Genomic DNA, 14,098 nt, shown 5'->3' on the forward strand with positions numbered 1-14,098 from the left:
AATATATATATTCTGCCCGAGTATTGTGTCTTCTTTCGTCTTAAGGGAGTCTCGGGACGCTACATATATATATATATATATATTCAGCACGGAGAAGGTGTCTGGGCTATCGGCATGGCCCAAGAGGCCAGCCCACCCAGCAAGGAACAAGGGGGCTAACTCCAAGTACAAAAGTAGCGCCTCACCAGAACCGAGGGACAAACCACTATAGTATTACACTTACGTTGTTCAATCTGACTAATAAAGAGACTGGTGATATTAAGCAATGGTGAAAAATGCGGGAATAACTGCATCACTTAAAAAAGAATCTTCAAACTTTACTACAATTTTTGATTATTTTCCTTATAAAGCCATGGAAAGATAAGTAGACCAAGTCCCACTTATCTTTCCTTTTCAAATTTCCACTTTTAATTTTCGAATCCAACTCAGAAGCCAAAGAGTCAAGCCACAAGAAATTTCGATGTTATTTAATTAGGGAAGACCATCTTCATGGATAGAATATTGCCAAAAGTGGGAAAATTGTTCGCAAAATATTAATATATGAAGAAACCAGTGAGGACCTCATTATTTCTCCTTTCATCTTTTTTCTACGGTGCTAAAGCAAATGCAACTGTTTCCATTCCCACATCGAAAATAACTTTTGGGATCTCGTGCGTTTTGGTCCAAATCTCTTATGCAGACTGCCAAATTCTAGAACCGAAAGACCCAAATGTTTTGAATATTTGTTACTTTAGATATGTGTGGCGGCTTGAAAAGTGTTATTAACAAGCTCGCTCCCATTAATAAGGACTTGTTGATGCTTGTCAATTGAGTCTGAGCAGTCAGGAGATTTTCGCATCGTGGAATAGGAGAATAATGGCTGTTTTATTAATAATTCCCCAATTTTTATTGAAATCTTATGCCCCAGATTTAATAAGGGCAGAATTAAATCAATTACTTCACATTTTGTTCCCTTATCTCAGAAATTTTTGCACAGAAACCTTTGCCAATATATACATCCAGCTTTTATAAAGTGTCATTCAATATTCGACAGCAGTGCTCCGTTCTCCTCTCTTGAATTTTTTACATTTTCCAAGGTGTTACAGGGTCCATACCTAAGAGGTCGAGCCAAAGTTGGAAGAGTTTTGTCAGAGGTAGCACGATACATGGTGTGATAATCAGCCCGTACAAAAGATACGAAGGTTATCCTTTAATGTGTCACCTTGTGACTCTCTTGCCATTTCAAAGTCTCGCCTTCTAACTTTGAGGTACAACAATATATGCCCGCGTGCAACAACGTACTGTACTAAAGTATGCATGTGTGTGTATAGCTAGTACTCTAGTTATTTGTTCAACTCTCGATTTTGCTAACGGACCAATTCGGCACTCCGCTATTGTAACTTCTACGGACGGCCTGGCCTTCTAGCCATGCCAATAGCCCCCAAGCTCTTCTGTAGGTTGGCAATGCATATTCTGCCCGAATATTGTCCCTTTCGTCATATCCAGGGAAGTCTCGAGGCGCCGCAATGCAGTGATAAAGATTTGTGAGCTGAAAATCATTTTCTCTCTAGTCGGATATTTTACAATATCTTTGCGGTCTAAAATCGTTTTGTCGTGTTCGGAGTATTTACGGACTTACGGAAAGGCCACCTTTTTTATCTCCAGCTTGATTTGTGTATGTTCTGTTGATGGCGTAGAGTGTAGGCTAATGAATCACGTAAGAGAGTCCAGAGGGCAAACGCAGTAATTTCGTCCAGTGTATGAATGCACAGAGGAACGACAGGTTTTTGAACCCAATTTTGGATTGGACAACCTGATGAGCATGGCAATAAAACAGGCCTCTCTCTCTGTCAATGATAGTTCAGGTCTGTGAAGTTTAGTATCCAAACGGGAAGAACGCTAAAGAAAACATATCGAGTTGGTTAGCATTCAAAATGGTTTATCCCCGGGAAAGCTCACGGGACGAAAAAAGATGTAACAATTGGTGCAAAATGTGTCTTATCAGAGTAGAGAAGGGCTGGGAGCAAATGGTATGGACCAGAGGCAATGCCACTGGGTGAAAGCACAATGGCCGTGGCTTTCGGTCCCCGCGCAAACAAGACGAAGAGTTGAACAAGCTGGTGAAGTAAAACAATGGTCTTTAGGGACCATGAGCTTAAGGGAAAGGAGTCAGGTCAGTTCAATGGTGCAGTGCTTTGATACCTTGTCAAACCATGTGTTTAATGGCACTTCGGTCTCCACAGGTTGTTCTTTTGCCGTTAACCTGTTTAAACTGCTCACCTCTGACAGTTACCTCAACCTCTTGTTTCTCAAGATAGGCATTAACTGGTAAGTGTTCTTTTAGGATCTGATTGCAGGAATTATGTGAAGATATAAATTAAGCGAATGAACCGTACCTCGGCCACGTCTGTACCGCCAGATTGAGTAAACCGTTGGTCTGCAGTAAATTAGGACGAATGAAGCAGGGATGTATCAGTGTTAAGTGCCGACCTCTTTGGATTGCAGTGGACAATTTATTCTGATAAGTAGCTCTGCTTTAAGACAGGTGTTCCCACAAAAACAACCCATATATGGAATGCACTTGTTATGAAGCATCGATCGGCCCTAAGTAATAAAAAGACAGTCATTCCCCTTCCCCAAAAGGGGTTGCAAGAAGGATGAAGCTGTAGATGAAGCAGAATTACCAGAGTATCATCGTCTTTGCAACCAAACTCAATGGAACTTTGAAAACGACTTTTTCCGCGTGTGGGCGGTGTTTAAAACATTCACCACGCTGAGATGGTCGTTGCAGAATGTTGACCAAAAGAAGCACCAGTAATGATGCTCTGCATGCCTATGGGGACTTTTCTGGCTCTACAGGTTAAACACAAATTTAGCACCATGTTTCTTCATCTTTATTTAAAGCCTCTCAGCTATTCTGTAGGCACGGTTATGTAATACGATAGTGGTTTATCCCCCGGTATTGGTGAGGCGCCACTTTTGTACACTGAACTAGCCCTCTTATACCTTACCTGGTTGGCTGGCCTTTCAGGCCATACCAATAGCTTAGACACCTCTGTGCTGAATATGTACTCTGCCCGAGTATTTTGTCTCCTTTCGCCTTCAGGGAGTCTCAGGACGCTACAGTTTATTATTACTCCAGAGATGACTCAAAGTGGTACAGAAATACAGCTTAATAAGCAAAAAAATTACAATTAATTTATGCTATTGATAACTAGACATTGTCGATGTGAGATATATAATGTGTGTAACAACGGAAGGGCATGATTTTTGATACTTTTAGCAAAACGACGGGTTAAAACAAATAAACTTAGCAACAAAGTAAAGTTTACTAACATTTTAAGTTAGTATGGTGCAGTGAGGTACTTTGTTAGCAACATTTGATACAATTAATCTACGTGCCTCTTGTGGACATTGTTTTACTGCATCAGAATTAGTTATATTGTCCTTAAGCGCTGCAATTACGCGGAATACTCTTCCATAAAACTGCTGGTTTACGGAGTTTTGCGCGACATCGACAGTTATTGTATGTATTTTTAGGATGTTTACTGTTTGGCTGCCTAGTGTTTCTGAGTTAGTTAGCATAAATTCATGTCGCCTGTTCCAATTTCATGTGCACTTCCTTTTTCCACTCTCTGAATCTATCAAGTTATATTCATTCTCTTTTATTCCGGCTTATGGTTTGAGCTTAGGCTTACTTTTTCGTATTAGAGCTTTCTATTATGCACAAACTAGTTTGTTGCTCAAAATTCCTTTTTGCCACCCATGTTTTCGCAAAATTTACATAAGCTTTTTGCTTCTACTGAGTTATTTGAAGTTCCATTCCCTGACTATTAACGCATCAAAAAGACTCGGAGTTTATTGTGTTTTTTACGTTGCTTAGAACTACTCTTGTAAACAATATGATCCATTTGACATGTCTTTTCAACGCATAAACGAACAAGAGTTGATGCATATTTTAACGTACCTTCTAATTAATGATTTCAAATTTAAATAATTGGTAATGCATTTTTTACAGGTTTTATGTGTTTAGTTTTGGAAAGGACTTGACTGTTTTGGGTTCTAAGCGATGTTGGAGGAGTCTGAATTGCTTCTGGTCGTCGTTGGCTTGATGATAGCCTTCGTACTGGCCTTCGGTTTGGGCGCAAATGATGTCGCCAACTCTTTTGGAACCAGTGTTGGTTCAAAAGTGCTCACTTTGAAAGCTGCTTGCACTCTTGCGACCATTTTTGAAATTTCCGGCTCCGTCCTTCTTGGCGGTCAGGTGTCGGCAACCATCCGCGGTGGAATTATCAACCCGAATCTTTTCAATGAAACCTCAAATGGTGCTCTCTTGCTTATGTACGGCCAGTTGGCATCGCTAGCAAGTAAACTTTGCATATATTATTTCTTTCACTGCACGACTGTTGACTTGAATACTAATCGAGACTCTTTTTGTCATCAAGGTTCGTGCATTTGGATGCTTGTTGCCACGTTTTTCAAATTGCCTGTCTCAGGTTCCCATAGTATCGTGGGTGCTACTGCTGGTTTTGGTCTTGTACTCTTCGGTTTAAGTGGCATTCAGTGGATAGGTGTTCTGCGTATTGGTATGTCCAGCTCTCTACCATTTCATTAGACATTGGTATATTCAGTTATGCGTTGTCAGCAATTAACTGCTCTAGTCTCCAATTAAACATTGCATAGTTTGCACCAGAGTTGCAGGTAAATTGACTTAAAATTAAAGAGCAGTTTAAATCACATATAATTTGCCGATTTCACTTTAAATTTCTTCCCTTACTTGGGTACTCATTAAAAATGATAAATTCTGGCTCTAGCATTGTTTGCGTAACCATTTATATATATGTATATATATACATGTAACAAACTTTTGAAAAGCAAAGTGAGTAATTTTTCCCACAATCAGAAGTACTTCCATATAATCTATTTCTGCTTTCAGTCATCTCCTGGTTTGTATCACCCCTTCTCAGCGGTCTTGTGTCAACCTTTATCTTCTTCATTTTAAAGAAAATCGTCTTGACAAAGGTATACCTATTAGTTACTCGTATTTAATGATATAGAGTGCTTCTATAAGTTATCTTCCCATCACTTTTTGAGCAAGTATTTTTCTTGTAGCCTTAAATGGCGTTTGTTATTTAAAATGTCATAGTAGATCATGCATGCGCTTGTTTCGGGATAACGCACATTCCGTCATTTTTAGAACCTCCCTGTATTTGCATAAGTGTGCTCCCCGGAAATTAATACTAACTTATCACCACAAAACCTGTTTTTTGCCTAAAATGTACTGTCGGTGAGAAATTGCGGTTGAGTATTTGGTTTAGGGGTTTTATGTACTCTTCTCTTGATGCGGTGGTTACTCCGTAGAACAATTTCTAGCGACGGTGTGAGGGTATCGTGTTCTCGATTTTCACATTTCTGTTTATGACCTTTAGGAGCATCCTCTCGAGCCAGGTCTTTGTGTCTTGCCATTCTTCTACGGTGCTACTGTGATAATCAACGTCTTTTCAGTTCTCTATGGTGGACTGAGCAGTAAGTCAAAAACCAAAGTGTTTGGAAAGGCCCGGGGTCCTTTGAATAATCCTTTTAATGTCTACTTATTTAATCCCCTTCCTCCTTTTAGTCTTCGGAATCCGTGAAATCAAATTGTGGATTGTTCTGGTCGCTAGCTTCGGTGCCGGTATCCTGACAGGCCTTATCGTTTTCTTTTTCATACGGCCTTATCTCCGTCGGAAGATCTTGCGTAAGTTGAAGCATCATTGAAATCATCTTCTCCATGATACTTTCATACAGATGCGCATAATCTGTTACATACGAAAACAAAATAATCCTGCAAGGTCGTTCGTAAACTCCACTCATATAGCGAATTGAGCACACTGAAGCGACCCCAGCAATGTGCATGTAATTATGCATTCATGCCAACTCAAAAGTTGGATTGCCTTGACTGCTATTTACACCTTCGATCCCGTCAAATTGTATTTTTCGCCTGCAGGTCGGTTGAGCAAGATGGAATGTCCTAAGGAGGACGGTGATGCGAATTTAGAGGAGACACCTACGGAAAAGTTCAGACGACGGATGCGTGGAATCGTTTTGCGAATAAGGCACCCCAATCAGTCGGCAACGAGTGGATCATCCTCTATGGAATTTGTCGATCAACCAGAACAAGCCTCCTCTGTTGATGCTCCACCTAATCAAGGCAGGTTGCGTTACCTTTAATCACTCTGGTTCCGCACTAACCTGCTGCCTAACCCTGTTAACTCACCCAAGCTTCAGCTATCTTACTGGTTTACTCAAAGAAAACGTTGTAGCATACTCCCTTTAACCAGATTTCACTTCTAAATGGAAGCCAACTAAAGATTCAATGGTTAGAAATAGCTTGTAGGTGATCGTTTACATGTCCGTAAATTTTGCTGGATACCAGGTAATCAAAAAGTTTGTGTAGATTTAGATATGAATCGCTGTAATGGCTTATGAATTGTATGGAGACCAAAATGCACGCAATTGTTTGTCTCCATGACTTTTAAGCCATAGATATGCGTCAATCTATTGATGCGGTACTCCTTGTTCTGCTACTAAATGCCTTCATCCTACCTCGGATCCTCATAGAACGTAGGCTGAATGTGGTGCAATTTAAAACCTGTATAAGCTTATCGTCAACTTTTTGTTGTGTCATTTGGCGGCGCAGTGGCAGAGTTTACCGCCAATGAATGGTTTAAAACCCTTGATTTTGGTGACACATCACTCCAAATTGGATGCCTTGCATTCAGAAAGACCCTCTGCCTTTGGTTGTGCAGAATGACACGCTGTTGTTGATATACTAATTCATGATTAAAGTGCCAGGAACTATCAGCAATGTTTAACGAGAGTGGGTGATGAAATGATTCGGTTACGTTTGCATCAACTGGAAAAGTCGTAGAAGCTGGGCAAGTAGGCCGCACGTGCATTAACCGGAGACAATATATTCCACAGACTACTGATTCATCACCCCTTCTACCTCATAAAAATGTTTCCTTGAGATAGGATTGTCTGTTGGTAGACCGATTTGCGATGCGAATTGTCTTTGTAGTTCGGCCGAACGTCATTGGCTAGTCTCAGGTGATCAACTATCCACCCCACACTTCTAATGGCAATATTGCATTCCGTGTTGCCTTCACATTTCTCCGAGCAATTATTGTCACATTTTCTTGGCATTAGTCACACGCGAAATAGACGGTTGACATGAAAGCAGAGGCAGCTAGGGCCGATTCGTTTACTTCTGAAGACAAAACTTCAATTAGGAAGTCAATGTAAGTCAACGATTTACTGAGTTCGTCGCGTGAGTTGTGAATCAAGGTAGTACGAAGTTCATCCAGTGGGATTTTTTTACTGTCTAACTGGCCTCATTTAACAACCATTTTTGGCCTTCCTTATTTATGACCCAGCCAATCCTAATTCCAAAAAACGCTCACCTTTTTATATCTCCTTAATGGCTTTTTAACCGCATTCGTAAAAAGCTACCCCCTATCAACCCATTTGATTCCATTGTTTGTGTGATTTACTTTGTAGGTTGAGGCGTAAACACAGTGGTGGCTTAGTGGCCACGATTCATGCAGGATTGTGATGAAATGCACCGTTGCAGTTCTTGCTCACGGTGCTGCGTTTGGGCGGCACCGCCGCCATCAAAAATACTAGCCTCTTCCTCCCTTCTGCCAATCATGCCGTACGATCATACTCTCTTTTATTCCGAGGCCTGAGGGCCACAGATTTTGCATTTGCACGCTGGCCTACATTGTTGCCACTTTGACTAGCTCAGCTGTACGCCTATACCAGGTCCAAGTTTGTGTTGGGTATGGGCCGTAATCGGTAATTTGCACCTCCATTCATAATTTGTTTTCGCCCTTCATGCTTCATTTGCTGAACAGAGGCGAGCTGAGGTGTGGGAAGGAGTGTAGGTACAATCGCATGATCATTTTATTCTTACGCATTATTTTGTAACTAGGGCATTTTAGAATGGGTGCTGTTGTTGTTGTTGTCACGGTACCCAAGACCCCAGCGCTCAGATTGATAGACCACCAACCATTTCACGTCTCACGTGTTACAACACGCATTCCCCTTTTTTGTCTGCTCATGTTTGCCAGACATCAAAATCGCATACTTTTTGGATTTACTTAAGGGTGACGATAGGTGATGAAGGCGCAGGGTAAGTGCCTTTTCATCCACCTAGACAAACCAAGCAGCAACAATTAAGAAAGTCAACATTTTTGCATTGAATGCCTTGTATTCAAGAATGGGCTACAACCGTCCCTCTGTTTCCTTTCAGTGGAGTTTGTCACACTCGAGTCGAATGGTATTGCTTCCACCTCACCGGAGTTACTTACCACGGACAATCCCGCTGCGAACCAAGGTGAGATGTAAAAGCAGCCTCCTTTTTAATCATCCTCTTCTAATAAATTATTACGCGATAACAAGCTGGAAAAGAAATTTATGAGGCACAGTTTTTCTAACCTCATCTTGAGTTTGTCATGGCTTTCACACAGACTTAAAATTTAAGAAACTCGGATCAGGGCTAATTACGGCATGACCTGACTGGTGTGAAACTGGCTTAAATAAATACTGTCAAACAACTTTTGCTAGCGAAACAAACTCAACTGCCTTACATAAACCACTTGGTGGGCTAGCTATCCAATCCAATTCAACCAAAGAACCAGCAATGTAGGAAAATTGTTGCGTCAAATACTAGTGCGTGTACATGCTCAACCACGGGAAACGTGGAAAATTATCCTCCGGAGGACTGGTGAATAGCATACTGCGGCTCCCTGAATAGCTGATAATATCACCTTATCTTTTTAAAGGGACCCTAATTGATGCATGTGGGGTGGGAAAGGTTGAGAGAATTGGTTTTGTTGGATCAAGACTTTATCAGAACCACAAAACTTTTGTAATTTTAGCGAAGGACGCAGAGAAGTCATTTCCAATTCACTAGTGTTACCAATCTTGGTTTTTCAGGTCAAAATTATGAGGGCGGTGAAGCTAATGTTGCAGGCCCAGGTGAAAGGGATGATGATAGCAGTGTAACCGAAGTAAGTAAGTATTTCTGGTTAAATTGGCACGTAAAAAATCCAAAATTCTGCAAATGACTTTTGGGCTGGGTGTAACAATATCGTCTATTTGCTCATACTTGTATCACGTTTCTTCGTGCCTCAACGACTGGTTTTGTTTGTGAATCAGTGTTTTGGAGTGCTGAAACCAGTACAGCCATGAAGAGAAGGTCTCATCATTCCACTTTTCAACGCTATGGTTACTCAAAAATAGACTTTTCTTATGTGGTACGGAAACAAATTTGTGAAACGACTTTGTGATGGTGGTATTAGCCGGAACCACGATTTTTATGCGTGTTTCAAGAGATTTTTTTGCTCCTAAAGCTATTCTGCATATCTGAAAATTTCTTAATATTCTCTCAGTGAGAATAAATGTCTTCCGTTTTCCTGAATCTCACTTGACATACACTTAACAATTTCAATGAAAACATCCTTGAAGCCAAAGGCTTTCAGAGTAACTAATGCCCTTTTTGTAAGCGACTTTTGGATGGAAAGTGGTCTGCCATCATAATCAGTACTACGTTGCCGTGTGATTGCAAACCTGAAGGCGTGCCTCATAGTAGAAGCCTCATTACCTCCCTTCCACGTACCTCCTTACAACATTTAGCTTGGCATATCACTGATAGTATCATAAGCCATTAAAAAGTACCCATTTATTTTCACATTTGAGGGATATTTTCCCCCTGATCATGCGTTTTTATTGTGATTATCCACTATCATGGTCCCGGCTCGTCGCTTGCCGCCTACTCATTTACTTCCCTTGTGCACGGTATATGCTGGCCAACAGGACTAGGCAGTGATTATAAATAGTTTGTGTTTTGTCAGAGACGGTTATGTTTAGTAGTTGTCCGGTTCAACGATCCCTAGTTTGTTGATAGCTTGTTTCTATACAATTTTAGTTTTCAATGAAATGGTAAGAAGCATGGCTCCCTTCCACTCAGTATCATTGTCGTGTATGATCTACCCATCTGCATGACTTTTTTCCACTCTAACGCACAAGGTCTGTCACTATTCAGCCTCTCAAATCTGCATGACTGATGCCAACATGTCTGATCCTCAGCGAAACGTGGAAGTTAGTAGTTTAATTGGCAAACCTAGAAAGTTGGTTATTGAAATAAACTTTACAGCATTCTTGAGCCCCTATTACGACCAGGTTTGACTTTCACACAGATTGAATCAGAACCACTGATTGAGGACCGACCAGAGGAGGTACAGGTCTTCTCCTTTGCACAAATCCTCTCAGCCATTTTTGGGTCCTTTGTGCACGGCGCCAACGACGTGAGTAATGCCGTCGGACCCGTGGTGGGTTTATGGTTAGTGGCCATCTCCGGCAATCCACTTGAATCGGCTCCCCCGCCAATCTGGATCCTCTTTTATGGCGGTGTCGGCATCTCCATCGGTCTCTGGGTGTGGGGTCGCAAGGTCATGGAGACTGTCGGTTCTGATCTAACTACCATCACGCCTTCCAGGTGGGTCACTAGCTTACTCTCCTCCAGTCTTACTGGTATGTTTCTCTTAGCCACCTAAATAACTATTCAGCTTTCGTCGCTCTCATATGAGCCTTCTGGGTTGACGGCTAAACGATCGTAGCTCCCTCCGTAATTGGCCATCCACACCGGTACCTGCATAACCGTTTGATGAATACTACTTTTATTCCACTACCTAATTAGTGGCTTATAATTTTATTTTATGTGAACAAATTTCGACCCTGTTTTTCCACTGTTACAAGTATCCTTTCTCCCACTATTAAGTTACCTTGTCATGGGTTGGGAGAGCTTTAAGGTTCCATTATGCCCCACTCATTGTAAAACAAATCATGAATTTTGCCAGGGTTCTCACCATTCTAAGACGAGATTTTAAATATTTAGGCGGTTACGATCACTCATTATTGCCTTAAAGTTGCAAAGTAAGTTTGAGGTGTTTGAAGTGGATTGCGGGGGAGACGAGATCATTCAGCTGGTAAAAGTTTCTTACATATAATTAAGTCTCACATCTCATTTGTCAGAGTAGTGTGAAACCTGAGTATCACGCATCGCAACAATATTTGTGGATGATTTTGTGAAGGGATGAGTCGGAAATTGTACTTTTCTGTTCCACATTTTGGTGCGCGGCATGTGTGGAGCCATAAATGCTCTAGAATCACGCAAAGTAAGCGTGTTATTTGGGTGCAGTCGTGTGTAGCGTACGGAGACTATCCTGAAGACAAAAGAAGACATAATACTTTGGCAAAATATAGGGCTTGGGGTTACTGGCACGGCTCGGAGGCCAGCCCACCTGACGAAAGTATAATGACGGCGACCCAAAGTGGCTCCTTCACTGAAACCGAGAGTTAAACATTCAGCGTATTGCACTTTGAACACTGGTTGAAGAAAGCGCCAAGAGACAGAGCTTGATCATAAGAGTCCCGAAAAACTCAGGAATATTGCTTGCCAAGGGCCGTCACGATAAGCCACCCTGCTTATCAGGGTGTTAATGTATAACTGCAATAGCCAGAGTCTACACTTTGGGTAGAGCGATTGTGGTGGCAACTGTTCTAGCATGTGGGGCAAGTCCGCTCCTTGACATTGTTGGGACGGCCTGAAATGAAGCATAGTAGGTGGGTGCAAACGCGCAGTCAGGTCGTGCTGGTTGTCAAGTGTTCCTTGGAGGAGAGCAAGTTATTCCTGTCTTGAACTTTTACGCTTTGGCATGCAATTGATATGATGCCTTTAATGTCACCTCAGGACACTGCTTGCTCGGCGCAGTTGGCAGTAGATGCGCGAAATTGTCATTGCCAAGGTACAACAAAGAGCGGAACTCACTCCGGACTAATTTATGTCGTTAAATCACTACATAATCCTTTAATAAAACTCTTGTTTAATGTAAATGAAACTTTTGCAGTCTAAAGTAGCGTATTTGAATCTTTCAAACTAACAAGGCATTCGCCACCGCGTCACTTTTTTGGTTAGGGAAGTGAAAAGGCGGAATCAACCAGGTCTGACCTGTGTGTGTGCAAATTCCGTCTATTTTTTAGTGGTGTGTGCATCGAAGTGGGATCTGCGGTGACAGTGTTGATAGCCAGCAATCTGGGTATCCCCATCTCGACAACTCACTGCAAGGTAGGTTCAGTGGTGTGTGTGGGACGTTTCCGCGCCAAGTCTAACGTCAACTGGAGGCTCTTCATTAACATTGTGATTGCCTGGGTCGTCACCCTTCCCGTCTCGGCTGGACTCTCAGCTCTTATCATGTATGCATTTACCAGAACTCAACCTCTCCTGTCCACACCTTAGATATTTTACTCCACCCCAATCCCTTTTCTCTTTATCTTCCCCTTCCTTGACTAATGAATCCTCCCTTTCCTCTCGTTGCCCGCATATGCTCCAGTTCTTTTTCCCAACCGAATATTTTATTATCGGGTTTTAATATTTATATCATATTATTCATCAACATCGAAGTCTCTTCCCACCCCTAGGGACTTGCAATACTGAATCTAACGATTTATGGAACCACACTGCACAAATAATCAAGAGGCTATTTCCTTGTTTTCGAAGTGCCTATGAGTGCGACAAATTTCCCCACAAAATTGGCCTAATGTGAAGTAGGCTGATGGAAAACAAACTTGGGTAGCTATGGCTCACATCCAGTAAGGCTCACCTTGTGATGTATTCTGTTGCACGATTAAAATCGTAGGAAATGGGAGCATTCGTAATAGTTCTTAGAATTGGAGCGTGTCAATAACCGCCTTCCCTTGATTGGATTTAGTGGTTTCATGTTTGAGGAAGTGATGATTCATGAAAGTGTCTTACGTAAAAGTTATTGAAGCCATTGGCTCTGGGGTTCAAAGCGTTGGTACTATGGTTACAATCCAATGTTCACAAAATGTAAGGCAGTAACTTTTGAGTATGAATGTATCCGTTTCCCAACTCTAAATCACTTGAAATCGGTTGGTGAAATAAGGTAATTCTGAGGAGGATTTAATGCAGCATCTGAACTAAAAATTTGGAGAAGCTACCTTCTGAACTACTCCTAGGATGGCATTTCAGTCCTTCACCAGTCAGTTTTCTCACTTTCGCAATTACCAGGAAGGCAAATAACACAGATGTGTTTCTAAAAAGTGCAAAAGGACTTCATATTTGCATCGCAATTCATCTCCCAGTCTGCCCTTTGCAGGGATACTATCCAGTATGGGCGTTCTAATATAACTTTTCCGGTCTGCGGTTAAGCCATAAAATGAATAAATTGGGTTTCTGAAGTTGCACAAATGATTATTTTTTTCTAATTTATGCAATATTTTTCCCACTTGTAAGCCCCTGTGCTTTATGTATCAATTTACCAGTACATGATTAACTTGACATTTTTTGTTTCTTGATTTTTTAAGTTGGTTTTCTCATGGGTTAATCTACTTGGCAGAAACGACTTCTTATTGCATGATATTTTCGCCATTTTTGACTGATGGTTATGAGATGTGTATGCCTTCATTGAGTGTGGTGCTTGCGCTCAGCCTGTCGTGTGCGTGTGGGTGTGTGCGGAATACATAATGTCTGGTGTAACAGTTGTGAATGAGCATAATTTATTTACCTCACAATTGGATACAATTCAGGCCAAAGTGTTGAGCCTGTGCGCATGGCTCCTGCAGTACAGGAAAATTAGACTTCTGTAACTGCATAGGCGGATGAGGTTCCTACTTTTTTCGGCGAATCACAGAGGCTGCGAAAGAGGTGATTGAGCCCCTCCCATATGTGCGTTTGCGTCTCTACTGTTCCATCAAGCGTTACAATGAGCAAATAGATTCCTTTCAGTGAAAAGTGCATGAGATCATATCGAACCATAGTCACCATACTCATCGTCAAAGGCCTTTATTTTTGGCAGTGTTGGGAGTCTTACACCCTCTGCTGTGCGATAGATAAATCAGTCAGTCAACATTGGGGTTTCATCACTTTACCTGAATCTTGATTATAAATTTCATTATCAACAAATTGCAATGAAATCGCCTTTCATTGACATTTTTACCCTCCACCGACTACATTTGGAATCCAAGTTTTGTCGAGTTGGATGGCATGTGACTCAAA

General features: G+C 41.5%; 2 protein-coding genes across 2 annotated transcripts in view; one reads left to right on the forward strand and one right to left on the reverse strand. All coding sequences in view use genetic code 11, as the record gives it.

Annotated features, from left to right (window-relative positions):
- Nucleotides 1–4,796, reverse strand: part of EGR_07181 (Sodium-dependent phosphate transporter 2) — a gene marked incomplete at both ends in the record, with an annotated part of 10,272 nt that extends 5,476 nt beyond the window's left edge. The window contains 5 exons of the mRNA XM_024496430.1: nucleotides 186–295; nucleotides 2,260–2,326; nucleotides 3,346–3,548; nucleotides 3,854–3,949; nucleotides 4,757–4,796. Coding sequence (XP_024349185.1) covers nucleotides 186–295; nucleotides 2,260–2,326; nucleotides 3,346–3,548; nucleotides 3,854–3,949; nucleotides 4,757–4,796 — 516 coding nt within the window. The remainder of the gene's footprint in view (nucleotides 1–185; nucleotides 296–2,259; nucleotides 2,327–3,345; nucleotides 3,549–3,853; nucleotides 3,950–4,756) is intronic.
- Nucleotides 4,797–8,139: 3,343 nt separating this feature from the next.
- EGR_07182 (Sodium-dependent phosphate transporter) lies at nucleotides 8,140–12,319 on the forward strand (the record flags this gene model as incomplete). Its single annotated transcript, XM_024496431.1, has 5 exons — nucleotides 8,140–8,152; nucleotides 8,273–8,356; nucleotides 8,959–9,032; nucleotides 10,221–10,519; nucleotides 12,064–12,319. 5 exons carry the CDS (start codon nucleotides 8,140–8,142, stop codon nucleotides 12,317–12,319), a joined length of 726 nt encoding a protein of 241 aa, XP_024349186.1.
- Nucleotides 12,320–14,098: the final 1,779 nt, after the last annotated feature.

This window comes from Echinococcus granulosus, assembly GCF_000524195.1.
Source record: "Echinococcus granulosus chromosome Unknown EG_S00071, whole genome shotgun sequence".
NCBI classification, from domain to species: Eukaryota; Metazoa; Platyhelminthes; class Cestoda; order Cyclophyllidea; family Taeniidae; genus Echinococcus; species Echinococcus granulosus.